The 15,337-nt window shown below is 40.3% G+C and overlaps 1 protein-coding gene across 2 annotated transcripts in view; it reads right to left on the bottom strand.

The window, feature by feature from the left end:
- Nucleotides 1–12,155: 12,155 nt before the first annotated feature.
- RGL3 (ral guanine nucleotide dissociation stimulator like 3) overlaps nucleotides 12,156–15,337 on the bottom strand; it is a 44,350-nt gene continuing 41,168 nt past the window's right edge. For both annotated transcript variants that reach the window (XM_063449545.1, XM_063449547.1), the window contains 4 exons: nucleotides 14,653–14,788; nucleotides 14,172–14,360; nucleotides 13,582–13,696; nucleotides 12,156–13,053 (listed from right to left, as the gene is read on the bottom strand). In XM_063449545.1, coding sequence (XP_063305615.1) covers nucleotides 12,959–13,053; nucleotides 13,582–13,696; nucleotides 14,172–14,360; nucleotides 14,653–14,788 — 535 coding nt within the window. In that variant the 3' untranslated portion in view covers nucleotides 12,156–12,958. The remainder of the gene's footprint in view (nucleotides 13,054–13,581; nucleotides 13,697–14,171; nucleotides 14,361–14,652; nucleotides 14,789–15,337) is intronic.

The raw sequence follows: 15,337 nt of genomic DNA, 5'->3' as shown, positions 1-15,337 counted from the left end.
ATTAATACACAGGCTAGTCGTGTTTGTCTAAATAGAAGTCACAGGAGTTAAAATAGATGCAGGCATAAGACAAGTAACGATAAAGACTTCGCTTGGTATGTGTTAGCATGGAAACAAGATTAATAGGCAAAATTTTAATTATTGAGGGATATACATAGCATGTTCATTTCGTTTAGTTATATTAGCTGAGTTAGTGAGCTCGATATAAACAGTGAATAACATACAGGCTTTTGCAGGCTAGTCTCGCTTATCTGTCAGGGTGCTCATACTAAATCTGATGCTGTGCAATCCATACTGTCAGTGACAGGTTATAATAATCCCTGCTCAAGGCTAGATATTTACATGACAGACAGTAGGGCATGCATGTAGGTGGCTGTACAGACTAGTGGTAGCCTACCACAAGACATCATATCTGTCTGTAGGGAATCAACTGAGAGACAATATGTGCATTTTGCTTCCTGACAGCAGGCTTGAGAAAAGGAGATGAAAATAACTATTCACAGAAAGCAAGGTATAACTCTTTAAACTAGGAAGCAAAGTCATCGATTATAATTACGATAAGCTAATTGACAGTATTAGACCTCGTTGTGAGTTCATGTTAATTCAGGTATTCCTTCCCCTTCGGCTGCCCCGGTCTCTCCGGTGGCAGGAGCGTGGAGTTGCGTGTTAATCGGCAGGGTCGGGCAATTTGGGGAGGCAGGGGGTCAATTCTTAAAATGGTTCAGTTATCATGAGGTAATATGAGTCCCTGCTTGGAGGGGGCGACAGTATGCCACTACCGGAGGTTGTATGTCCCGTGCCTCCTGCCCCGTGTCCCAGTGAGTCCTCTTTAGCCTATGCCTTCAGGGGTGTTTCCCAGATTTTGTATGCCGTTTAGGGACTCACCCATCCCGACCGCCAGGTCTGAGTGTTGCAGGTACAACCTTGGTCGCTTGCTGCGGTGTGGACAGACTGCTGTTTCTCCAGACGCACTTGCCGGTACAGTGCGGGTCCCTCCCGTGTGGGAGCGCAAGCTCTTCCCGGCTCTCGCAGCGGGACGCTCTGTAGTTGCGTGCATAGGTGCGGCTTGCCTTGTCTTGTGCCGGGTGGTAATTGTTTTCAGGCGCCGCCATGTGTGTGCCCCCGCCCGCCGGAGAGAGCATCTTCTTCGACGCCATGTTTGTTTGGCGCGTGTTGCTTTGCTGGGTGAGTAGTCTGGACGGGAGCAGCTTGATGGTGCCAAAGGTGGGTCTGAGACCCGAGCATTGGAAGTGCTTAGTCGGTCCTCAAGCTTTTTCCAGGAAGCAGCAAAAGTGGCGTCTAGCCACGCCAGGATGTCGGTCTCTCGCGTGGGGCCTGGTGTCCCGCTTGTAGTCTCCGCCATATTGGTTTCAGCTTGGGTCTGTTGTGGCTGCTGCCTCAGCCTCTGGGGTGGTCCGCCTGGGACTGTGATGACCCCCGCCGGTCCGTAGGGGGGGGTAAGGGCCCACTTTCTCGCTTGTAGCTGTTGGAGGCGCCAGGGGAGCCGCCGTCTCCCCCGCGCCGACCATGCTGGCAAGCCTTGAGGTGTACCTCGGTGGTTTCTTCGTGTTGTGCCACATATTTAGTATTGGTGGGTAGCCCCCGGTATCGCCCTTCCGTTAGGTGCTCTTGTGAGGGATTTAGGGTATGTTGTAGGCTTGTAACCAGGGGATTTAGTCCAGAAGAGCAGGAGCAGCTCTTTTCTGCGTCCTCTTGGTTCTGCTGTCAGGCCCCGCCCCCAGCACTGTCAAGTTTTGTTCACCAGGATGTGAATTTCCATAAATTCAAAATGAATTAAAAATTTTAGGTAACAAGCTACCTAAATGGAAAAATCTGTGAATAAGCTTGTAAGAAGCCAAATGGCCACAATCAGTGGAATAAGATACACCATCCTTTGTGTGAAATTATAAAGTTACCAGTTCCCTTTATTATGTTTATATAGCACTATGTACAAAGAGTGGGACAGGCAGGTATCCAAAAATATCAATTAATGTTTCATATCGCCATGTATGTGCTGTTACGTCATTCTGTCAGCATGTTTTGAAAGTGATGAAAGTGTTCTGTAATTTTGGCTGAAATACCACGGGTTCCAGGGTCTCTTAGTGTCCCTTAGTCACCGCTTCTCTAATCCTCCGCTGCTCCTGGATTCAGCTACAGCAGTGATATTAGCCCTCTGGAAATTTGTAAAAATTCCCCAATATAGTGGACAAGACCAGTTGTATTGGGTAATCTGAACTTTATTAGGCCACACTAGGCTTCTTATGCAGTGCCCCTAGCATGGGGTTTCTAATACAAAATCACAGGGGTTTCCTTCCCACAAGCCATTGTGTTTGAGAGATAATTACCAGATTTTACTAATTTCATGACTTAAAGTTATGATTTTATTAAGAAAATGGCGGCTCATATTATGCTTTCCTCGGCAGCAAGGAAAGGATATTGAAATATTCAAAGAAAACAAAATAACATGTACCCCAAAGGGTTAAATACATTATAAACATATTATCCAATGATAATGCTCCTTGCACCATAATGTCCCATGTGATCTTAAGCCACTCCTTTCTTGATGTGCCGCCGAACATCTCAACAGACCAGAACCATAGGCCGAATTAGATGTGAAGATCCTTGCTTCCAAATAATTGAACCATAGAACCGTGGTTCAAGGAACCGTGAAACAAACGCTCAAACTTTCATGAAACTACTGGTATCGTTATAGAGGACCAATTATGAGGCTGTAAGAAACAGAGAAATAAGTGGTAAAATATGCTCCAGGACTGTAATTACATCAATACATCCACAATTTAGTAATTATGTATCAAAATGTCTATTGTAAACATTAAATTAACAGGAATTAGGTAAATCAAAACATAACCAACAATGTCATGGAGGTTAAATGCCCATTAGTGACGTATGGAGGGCGCAACTTACCTTTACCGGATGGGATAATACTCGCCTCTGTGTCCTTAATAAAATCATGACTTTACGTCATGAAATTAGTCAAATCTGGTAATTTTATTAAAGGACACAGAGGCTCATATTATGCTAGTTCAAAGCTGTGTCACCACCGTAGAAGAAAAAAAATACGAAAATAAAACTCCCGAAAAGTAGATTCTCAGGACCAATCAGCAGTGAGTAGGAGGTCTTCCAATCTGCATCCCAACGAGAAGGCTTTTGATGCTATACTGCCTCTAACAGAGTGTGCTTCATACGTGGAAGTGTCAATGTCAGCTGATGTCATAATCCATTTAACCCATCTAGATAACGTAACCGTGGAAACAGGGCGATGTGGATGTCGAAGAGTTATAAACAAGTCAGGATATGAATTGTCACGTATTGAAGATATCTGGTCTTCATATTCCTTGAGGCAATCCACTGGACATAGGTTGATATTATGTGGAAAGGCTGGATAAAAAAAAATGATGTAATGGATGGCTTCGTACGTCTAGAAATGTTAAAGGTAACACCATCTGGAACGTGTTGTAACGTGTTGTAAAGGAACGTGTTGTAACGTCCAGTGCACGAACATCTGAAACACGTTTACAGGAAATTAAGCATAATAACATGACCAATTTAGCCGTGATCTGTTTGAGTGAAAGGTCTTTATTCTGAGGCCAGTTATCAAACAATCTGAGAACGATGTTCACATCCCATACCGAGGAATATTTAGGACGAGGTGGACATGCAAATCTGATGCCACGAAGCAGTTGACACACTAAGGGGCGTTGCCCTGCTGGGAATCCGTTCCTACCTTGGTGGCCTGCCGATATATCGGATCTATAAAGATCCACCATACGATATGCCAATCCGCGTTCAAAAAGTGAAGTTATTCCTGGAGCCCAAGCTCCTGCCAAGAGATCCAGAGTTGTTCGTGAAAATTCTGTGAGGAGACCGAATCCCCGGAAAGGAGCCAAGCCAATAGCCTGAGATGCCCCTGGAGTAGAAGCAGATGAATGTTTCTGTTGGAGTTCAGCAAAAGATCAGAGAAGACCAGGAGTAATCTCGGGTAATCTATGGACATTTCCATGAGCATAGGGAACCAGGGCTGAGCCATCCAAATGGGCATATGAGAATTAGCGAAGTCCGGTAACGCCAGAGGTGGAGAAGTGTCCAGGCAATCAGAGCAAATGGAGGAAAAGCGTAATGTCAAGTGTTCGGCCATGAGTGTAGGAAAGCATCTGATGCCAGAGCGTCCGGATCGGGTCTCCAACTGAAAAACCGTGGTAGTTGGGTTTGGGTCCTTTATATAATTTTAAAGTCTGTGACCAGGCCCATAGTCTGTGGGCAGGAGGCTAGCTGTTATGCCTCTCCAGCAGGCTGTGGCACGGGAGCTTCCGTGACAATCAGTGTAGCGGACTAACCCCTGTACAAGAGTCTGCCCCGGTTTCCTGGAGGGGGCTGCTTGCCCAGTGATTATGGTCCCGGGAAGATGGGACACTTTAAAAACAATAGCTGGGTTTAATGGGATTTTGTATGGCACTACTGGCCCTTTAAGAACCAGCCAAGGACATATACTATAATATTGCAGAGACTTTGGAATATATAACTTATGCAGCAAAGGACATTGAGCTGTCTGCAAAACTGGGTGTTTAAAATGCTTTTGGTACTTTGCTGCTATATATATATCTTCAGTGTATGAAGCATTTGTTTGATTGTCCTCATAAAACTATATTGACCCATTGCATTCGTCGTACAAACTAAATCTACCGAACACCAGACCACTCTGATACAAAGTGTGGCTTCAATCAACCTCCCAATTCGTTTTATTACCTCTTAAGTGGAAACTCACGAACGCTCTGTTAAGTTCCTGGGTGGCCGCCATTTCAGGAGTTTTACACGTGGCGGCGGCCATCTTAATCTCCCGAACAGCGGTGTTTTGCCGTTGAGTGTCTGGAACTAAAATCGGACACTCGACTAGGCAAACACCGCTGAGACCTCCAGACTTCCATAAATTTGTGCGGAAACTACCGAACGAGCTGCCGTTCGGTAGAAAGATCAATGCAAACATGGGGATTCACACGAACACCAACATAGCCATGGATGACAAACATATTGTGACTTTTATTCCGCGAACGGAGACCGTCCGCAAGGCTAAAACTTATGGAACTATTTTCGGCTACTGTTGCCTGTGCGGTCGGTCAAAACTTTAAACCCCCATAACTCCCGAACCCCTGGTCCGATCTGGGTGATTTTTGAATATGCTATTCACCCAGATCAGGGCTATCAGGGGATACCACATTTAGGGGTGTACCCTATGTATTTGGGGTACATCTAGAACTTGGGAAAAAATATGTACATTTTAATTCTGTTAACAGATAAGCTGATGGGAGGAGATGTGTGGGTAGAAATAGCCCCAATGAAAACCAGCATGCATGTAATTATGAATTTTTTTATTGGGGGTAAATCTAAAAACAGCTTGCAAAACCTGCAGTTCTCTTGTCTGCAGCCTTTGCAAACCCTCCCCTTCTAATCCTGCCCAGACTTTCTGTAGCTGTCCAATCACAGACTTCCCAATACAGCTCAATGAGCTTTGCAAGGCAGGTACCCTAAGCAATTGATGCCTCTTGAGTTTAGTCTCACTGAACTAACCAAACCAGGAAGTAACATAACCTGTTGTCTACTTGAAGAGCCAGGGGGATGTAACCAGGTTAATTTTTTAAAAGTGTCCATTTCTATTGAAAAGTACACACTTTTGACACATAAAGCTTTTTAACTAGCTAACGTACTTTAGGGATCTGGAGTGTCCCTTTAATTGCACATTAATCCCACATATTACTAGGCAGACATTTCAAGTTCTATAGAAGGTAAGTGCTCCGGATAAACATGGCGACCTGGACACTCAACCTGCACAGTCCTAGATTCGAAGGACAGTCCTGAACGTTGTTCCTTGTCCCAATATAATGGGTTTGTTCTCTGGTGTCCTCTTACAGTACAGTGAAAACCGTATGATTTTGTGTGCTTGATATAAAAGCACAAAAGATACTATGTACCTTGTATAAGAAAAATGGCCACCCACAATAACTTTTTAAATTGATATGTACATCTCACAAGTCAGAAAGGAATATATATATATATATATATATATTTTAAATACAGTGATGATATAGAATAAGGTGCGCTCCAAATGTATACTTATCAGTTTATATCCATATAATAAATGTGTACATAGTTACATAGTTACATAGCTGAAAAGAGACTTGCGTCCATCAAGTTCAGCCTTCCTCACATATGTTTTTTGCTGTTGATCCAAAAGAAGGCAAAAAAAAAACCAGTTTGAAGCACTTCCAATTTTGCAACAAGCTAGGAAAAAAATTCCTTCTTGACCCCAGAATGGCAGTCAGATTTATCCTTGGATCAAGCAGTTATTACCCTACATTGAAAGATTATATCCTTGAATATTCTGTTTTTGCAAGTATGCATCTAGTAGCTGTTTGAACATCTGTATGGACTCTGATAAAACCACTTCTTCAGGCAGAGAATTCCACATCCTGATTGTTCTTACAGTAAAAAAACCTTTCCTTTGCCTTAGACGAAATCTTCTTTCTTCTAGTCTAAACGCATGACCTCGTGTCCTATGTAAAGTCCGGTTTGTGAATAGATTTCCACACAATGGTTTGTATTGGCCTCGAATATATTTGTATAATGATATCATATCCCCTCTCAGGCGACGTTTTTCTAAACTAAATAGGTTTAAATTTGTTAACCTTTCTTCATAGCTGATATGTTCCATTCCTTTTATTAATTTTGTAGCCCGCCTCTGCACTTTTTCTAGTGCCATAATATCCTTCTTTAGAACAGGTGCCCAAAATTGCACAGCATATTCAATGTGTGGTCTTACCTTACATGAAAAATAAAACACATGACAATAATAATGCAGAACAATATGATACTGTATAAAAAATTATACATAAAAAGATAAAGACCTATAACCTGAAGATTTTTTTAAAAATGGTATGAATGTCAATTTCTATGGATAATCTGGAAAACCAAGGGGGAAAGGGAGTGTTTGATTGAAGTATTACAGCTAAGACCTTGTAGGATATAGAGCCCAAGATCGGCTCCATTGATAGCACACAATGACCAATACTCTCTGGATACAAACACCGGACTTGTTTCCTCGGGGACTCTTTGATACAGCTGAAGCACCTCCTAGTGGACCCAGATAGGTAAGTGTAAAGCTTGAATATTATTGTAGTGGCAACGCTCAGTGTGTATAACCGTAGCTGTCAGGTACAGCCCAAATGGCTAATAATTTGTTCAGAACAATCTCACATTAACGTCCCGATAGCAGAAAAAAGATCAGGTGTCATGGGTTCGATTTCAATAAAAATATATTTATTTTCACAGATCAAACATAAAAATAAATCAAAAAGCTATTAAAAACAAGCATTGGAAGTGGATATACTAGCAATGTGTTAGTTTAGCCACATGGCTAATCAATGCAAAACCTCCCCTCACTTCAACCACATACCTCGAGACGCGTTTCGCACTGAACGTGCAGTTAAGCATAGTGGGAGTCATAAACTTTAGCGCCAAAAGTTTCTTATCTCTGTTTAACAAACCATACACCAGTCTAGCACAGAACTCTGGGTTACATTTACTAAAACAACAAAAAACTTTATTTAAACTTAAATGTGAGCAACAAACCAACAGCCCAGTGTTTATTTCAATTAGTGGCGTTACTGGACCATCGTAGTGGCACAAAATGGGCACATTAATGCTATACATATCTATATATCTTATCTTCCGTTATAATGTCTCCAAGCTCACCATGTTGAATGAAAACCTGCCCGTTTATTTCTTACTCAGTCCTTGGTCAATCCTATAAAATATCATAAGTAGTGAAAGTATTTCACACTTTCTCCACCTCGATTTCTCCTGACCTAAGAGACAGAGCAAGGGTAGTCAAATGGTTTGCAAAATTGAAGATTTAGTCTAACAGTGCAAGGTGTCGTGATTTCTAAGCCATAATCACAGTCACGTAGATCTGTCATTAGCATGGGTGTATCTGTCATAATCACAGGCACATAGATCTGTCTTTAGATTGGGTGTATCTGTCATAAGCGCAGGCTCACAGATCTGTCATTAGCATGGGTGGACCTGTCATTAGCACAGATCATTGGCACAGGTTTCTCTGTAATTAGCAGAGGCATGTTTTGTCTTTTGCAAGGTTATCAGTTCCACCATATTCATCTAGAGGCACATACATTGTTCATGCTGATGGTCACTACAGGAACAGTTCTGCCCTGCACTATGTGGAACGTTGGCTCCCCCCCGGAATTCTTTGAAAACAATAAATGGCCACAGGATGACAGAGTTCAAGAAGCCTAATCTCGAAGGAATCTCAATGAAACGGCCTTGATTAGTTAAGCGTTTCTCCTCTTGCAGCACATGATTGCTACATACATTCTGGACCCCAATTTTAATGTGCTGACCATCAGCATGAAGAAATGATACGTGACCACAAAACGTGGATCTGCCACAAACATCTAGCACGTGTCTAGTGTGACTTTTGTTACAAAAATAATGATCTAGTTATACTACTAGAATTCTACTCTAGCCTTTTATAGAGAAAACATCCTACGTTAGTCTATGTACAGGGTCACGAGAAACGCGGTATTCTCAAATACTACACGGCATACTGTATTTCTTATTAATTAGGTATGATTATAATACTAGTGCGGAGAGGCCATAAACCACGGAATACTATGTATTCTCATTAAATGAGACCTGTCACTTTTCTAGAAATTAAATCATTAAGTAAAAGATTGTAAATTTCCTGTTAAATTTTTTTCACGTGCTCTGTTTGCTTTTGAACGTATTTTAAGATTTAGCAGCTGACATCACAATCCAGTTCTGCTTGCACAACCAGAGACACATTGCATAGAGGAGGCCAAACATTGGGCGTTGTGTATAAATCGTGTTACGCTCAATTGTATTATGTTGTTCTAGGACCTTTTTTTCTATGTATGCCTATTTATTCCCTTTGCCAAAATACTCCTTACTGTGCCTCTGCCATCGCTTTATTTTTCTAATCCATTTTGTTTTTGTTCACAAATGTTTGACTATCAATGCACATTTCTTTTCCAGCAAATATTACCGCCATTCTCAGGAATTATGGTTATCTTAGCAAGTAAGCACATTTCACGGTCTTACTTTTTTTTTTACAATGAATAAAAAATTCTTCAAATCTCAAATGTGCCTTTTTCCCCCTAGTGATATTACTAATTTGTCTTATTATGGTATTGAAATGCAATAGTAAAATCATCAGGAAAAAATGGATGAATAGAGCGTGCCAGAAAGACCAATGTTTTTGCATGTTACTGAAGAGGCAGAACAAAGTCACCAATGAATAAAGGTTACATGACATAATATAACCGTTCTATCTCTATGAAAATGGAGGTGGCACACAAAACTTGTGCAAAGAGTAAAGGAAATACATTTACACATAACCCTCATTGCTTCTGTTTCTAAAAAGGCACCAGCGCTTATCACTCGCCCCCAGCTAAATATTCCTCATAAATTAGCGATAGAGAGAAAGGGAGCCAAGGCAGTGGAGTTGGGCACCGGAGCCCCAACATTGGGGATAAACCATTGCGATAATGGTTTAACTCCTGAATGTAAGACTGTGCCTGAGCACTCCTGCCTCCAAAGCAACTCAAATGAGGTTGTTATGGTAGTGGGAGTGTTTGTTTAAGGGCTACTTTACCCAAAATCCATTAAGTGACTTCACCTCCTGGTAAGTGACATACATTTTTATGCTTTCTCTAGTAATTGATGTATGCCAAGCTATGCACTTTGAGATTTAGTAGACCGTTATTAGGAGTTGTTAGTGTTTTGTTTTCTTTTTCTTTTTGGCTATTTTAGAGTGTCAGAAGGGTGGTCCCGGTACTGCACAAAAGGCACCCTGCTTATTGTTTGTTCCATTGGTCTGCACCTCCTACAGTATTTGTGGTATCACTATGTGCCTATATCTGGGGCAATAACATTTTGACCTGTTAGAACATACTTATAAGTTGAAGAAAAGAGAGAAGTTGTATGGATATAATTATATTGTGCACGTTTTTACCCATACGTAAGTTTAAAAGGAACTTTTTAAAGGTACTTTTGTGCTAGTTTAAGGTTAAAGTGAAACTAAAGGTTTTCGAAATTTTATTTCAATGACAGAAGAAAACTTTAAAAATACTTAGGGATGCATTCATTAAATTTCATATTGCAGGGAACTGAAAAGCAAATTGCAAAATTCACACTAAAATAGCTGTATATCTCCCAAGTGTCCCTATTAATGCCAAAATCCCCCGGTCCCTCTTTTCTATCCTAATGTCAGTGTGTCTGAGAGTATAACACAGCTCCACGGCAATAATGCTCCCAGTAATGTGTCTGAGTGTATAACAGAGCTCCACAGCAATAATACTCCCAGTAATGTGTCTGAGTGTATAACAGAGCTCCACAGCAATAATACTCCCAATAATGTGTCTGAGTGTATCACAGAGCTCCACAGCAATAATACTCCCAGTAATGTGTCTGAGTGTATAACAGAGCTCCACAGCAATAATACTCCCAGTAATGTGTCTGAGTGTATCACAGAGCTCCACAGAAATAATACTCCCAGTAATGTGTCTGAGTGTATAACAGAGCTCCACAGCAATAATACTCCCAGTAATGTGTCTGAGTGTATCACAGAGCTCCACAGCAATAATACTCCCAGTAATGTGTCTGAGTGTATCACAGAGCTCCACAGAAATAATACTCCCAGTAATGTGTCTGAGTGTATAACAGAGCTCCACAGCAATAATACTCCCAGTAATGTGTCTGAGTGTATAACAGAGCTCCACAGCAATAATACTCCCAGTAATGTGTCTGAGTGTGTAACAGAGCATCACAGCAATAATACTCCCAGTAATGTGTCTGAGTGTATCACAGAGCTCCACAGCAATAATACTCCCAGTAATGTGTCTGAGTGTATAACAGAGCTCCACAGCAATAATACTCCCAGTAATGTGTCTGAGTGTATAACAGAGCTCCACAGCAATAATACTCCCAGTAATGTGTCTGAGTGTATAACAGAACTCCACAGCAATAATACTCCCAGTAATGTGTCTGAGTGTATAACAGAGCTCCACAACAATAATACTCCCAGTAATGTGTCTGAGTGTATAACAGAGCTCCACAGCAATAATACTCCCAGTAATGTGCCTTTAAACTACAATAAATGTGTTTACCGATCAGTGTGTGTAAATAAGGCACATTGTTCTTGTTCCAAATTACATTTTAATTGCATAAATTATTAGTGAGTAACCTAACATTTCTCAGAACAGTCCCACCTGTGGGAACACCACTATTCACACTCCTAAAATTAAAGTGTCCCTATTTGTACATTTGAAATATTGGGAGGTAAGAAGCCGTGACTACAGAGGAGTTGGAGATTTTTCCAAATTGACTATTTTTGCCCAAGTTCTGCAATGTATTTAATTTGGCAGCAAAGTTCTGTAACTGAAAATAGTGGGCTTTATATTCCTAGACTAAGTTAGGTATTTTATTTATCTATTTTACTTTACTTATTTATTTATTTTTTAGTTTTGCTCCAATTACCGAAATAAAAGCAAACAAAAAAAAGTATTTTTATTGTATTAAAAATAAATATGCAAAGGCATGGCTATCCTCTATGCCTCACGGCTTTTCTTACACATTCTCCTAATGTACTATGAAATAATGAAAAAAAATCCTGGACAAAGATTTTTTTTAGAATGCCTGTGAAGTTCAAACTTAGACAGTCTCCTTTCCAGGCACTGTATTGGAGCAGCCTAAGCTGTTAATAGTTTAAAAAGCTACGCTTAGCAGCAGCTGTTGTAGGACCTTGTAATATGATTGTCATGCAAGAAACAACTGCATTAAAATTCGAAATATTTAAAAATTAAAACAAATACAAAATGTTTATATCTGAACTAGCATGCTGTGTATTTACTACAATAAAGTACGTATGTATTTCGTGGTTAGTTAGTTTAGTTAAAAAAAAATACTTTTCACTCAGTTTGAGCTTTTTACTAAGGTTTATTCACTAAACAGTGAATTGTTGTAAATTAAAAACTTAATTGAACAACTCAGGCTAACGGGTGTGATTTATATTGGCATTTAATATCCAATACAAAGCGTCCATTTTACTCGGCTATGTGACACTATTGGCTGTTATCAGTGCTACTGCCCTCACAAACTATTCATTTCTGTATTAATCACACTGCTCAACATGTTTTGTATCAATCTGAAGCTCCACAAATTTTAGTATAGACAGTGCTGGCTGTGCTTCCCCTTATGTGGCAATGATCAAGATGTAGCATGGCGCCATTTTGGAATGCTTGTGAATAAGCCAATTAGGACACAGGAAGATTTTAGGTTGCCATTTTGTCACAGGAACTGCATGAAGCTATAGCTTAAGAGATGTATACACCAATCACTGGCGAATGGATAGCATTGAAAAAATATTAGCTAAAATTGTTGTGCAAAATGAATTCTCCAACTCCATATTTCCTGAGTAGCTACTTTAGCTGAAGTATTGCAATTCCCTTTTCAGTGATCTGCAGTTACGGTTTATTAAATTAACCCCTAAAACAATAAAAATCTGTCTGAAAATGAGTCTGCTAAATAAATACACTAAAATACGACAAACATAGTCTCTTATTGAACTTCAAATCCCTCATTGCCAGCCACTGGCCCTGTTAGGCACCTGGATGCTTGTATTTGTATAAATCTGGATTATATAAAGTTTGATTGTTATACTTACTCCCAGATAGTGGTAAAGTTATTTGGGGTGCATGTTCTAAATCAGTACGTGAGGAGAGCGGTGGGGGTGCGTGGGGTTATCGATAGGGCCCAGGGAGAAAAGAGTTAAATAATACAAAGGAATGTTTGAAGTTTTGGATAAAAAAGGAATGCGAGACAGCATGGTGGATAGGCATTGGCTCCAAAATCAGCTTTCTTTCACTCTGCGTCTGAGAACAAAGTCAAAATTTGCTGATGTATTCATAGCGTAGTACACGTTAGCTGAGTCCGGGATGGTCAGTTCTGCAGATAAAAAAATGTAAAAAAAGTTATTACTGGGTATTATGTACTACTCCACAACTCACACAATTATTCTTTAACGTGTGAACTGTCGGGAATTCAACGTTAATTTAACATTTTAGGCAAACATACGCAATTGGAAAAAAAATCTGCAAGCCAGTAATGTTTTCAGTTTGGCTATATTGGAACACATACTCAAAATCCTCTTTCAATTCACTTACAATTTCTGACAGGTCACACATAAGTCAATAACCGAGAGTTATGCAATTGGGATGATTGGGGCCTGAGAGACTTCGCAGAGAGTTCTGCTGAAGCATCATGGGTAATGCAGTCCACAGATATTTGCAGTGCCATCAATTATCACCGGTATTCAGCGATTATTTGTGTAGATTTTTTAGCTTTTTTTTTTTATTTTTTGCATGCAGTCTCTTTAAATTGGGCAGTGTGGGCCCCACAGATCCAGATTGCCCGAGTTAGCCACAATAAGCTCAAACCCTCTTTCCTTTTCCATATAGACATACAGCGCCTTACCTTTCCCCTCGGATAATATCTGTACCATCTGGAAATCGTCCGGTTGACACGATTCTATATTGTGCTTGTGTAGAGCTCTCTGTATTACAACACGGGATTTGTCCTGGCTAGTGAGCTGTGTGAGAGAATGAAACAGTGTTAGGGATCTATAAAATACACAAAGACAAATAATTAGAATGTACTGCAATACTCAGGGAGAGCTGGGGAAAAACCCACAATGCTTTGCAAACACACATGGGCGCAGCGACCCAACAACGCTTAGCAAAGCTGCTGGTTTTAAAAATCTCACTTATTAGAACACTACTGAATAAACTGATTGCCGCTAAATCAGCGAACAAGCAAGATTAGAGGCAAAAAATGTTACCTTTTTATGTAAGGATCTATATTTTGTTATTATAACATTTATAGTAATAATAAATTCTGAATCTGAATTATACATTGAAATAAAGATAATAAACAGCATAATACATCGAACAAATTTTAGAAAAAAAACAATAGAAGGTACTAGGAGCCTCGTCCCAGAGGCTAAATTCCAAGCTGTAGATATTAATGTGAATAGAGAAGGACTGCAGACCACATACAGCACTCACCAATATACTCTTATAAAGGTTGCCATGTGTGTTTTCCATACTGACACGAATGATACAGAGATCAGCAATCTGCTGGTTATAAACAGGGAGCGCGCAGGATGGGGAAACAGGAGAACGAGGAGAAGAGACAGGGCGCGATAAATCATCACGGATTGGAGTCGCTGGTGGGGTGAGAGGTTCTGTGAAATTCTGTAACAAAAAAAGTACATAGCTTGTTAAAATAACCCGGCTCCTGAGTGCGATACTCCTCTAACGTCTTATTACATTAACCCGGCCCCTGGGTGCCTTATTACCCTGTAACATCTTATCACAGTAACCCGGCTCCTGAGTGCCTTATTACCCTGTAACATCTTATTACAGTAACCCGGCTCCTGAGTGCCCTATTATCCCTGTACTATCATATTACCGTAAAGCAGGTCTCTAGTGCCTTATTGTATACTGTAATACTGTTTAACAGGTGTGAATTGAAAGGTCTAATTACCTGGCTTGAGGCAGATTCAGCTGGGATTAGAGCAGCAATCAGTCCTTCATCAATCTCACAGCTGCTACAGGATCCTGAAGGAGACACACGCTCACCGTTTAACTTAGGACCAAATACTTCAGAGCCTAGCAACAAACTGAGAGAAAGATAGACAGAGAATGTTATAATTAACCAGCCATACATTTATACAAGGTCTAGCTGAGCTACATAAAAAATAAACAAGTGAAAAAAACTAAACATACAAACAAAAACAACTGTGATATATAAAAGCAATACGACATTAACATTACATATGCATAGTCCGTCGCCTTTCCGGCATATGCGTGATAAACCCCCCAAAAATTACAAATACTCGGACACCATTTTTTGGGAAAATCATCACAGCATTATTAATATATATAAATAAGTTAAAATAATTTAAGGTCATTGTCACATTTACATAACATTTCCCCCCAACTCCTTTAACAATACTACGCCCGACAATGACACAACACAATAAGTAAAACCACATTTTCACATATAATTAACATAGAAACATAACCATTGCCACCGAGGGCATTGGTTTCTAGCTTTCCTCTATGTAGGGGCATACCGAGATAAACCCTACACACACCAGGTTCGGAGCTACCTACGAGCTCGAACCTACCACTATTCTTCCAAACCAAACTGTTCTTAGCAAACCAAC

Source organism: Pelobates fuscus, chromosome 3 (genome assembly GCF_036172605.1).
Source record: "Pelobates fuscus isolate aPelFus1 chromosome 3, aPelFus1.pri, whole genome shotgun sequence".
NCBI lineage: Eukaryota > Metazoa > Chordata > Amphibia > Anura > Pelobatidae > Pelobates > Pelobates fuscus.
The sequence above is the reverse complement of the archived record's forward strand: the minus strand, read 5'-3'. Positions and strand labels throughout refer to the sequence as shown.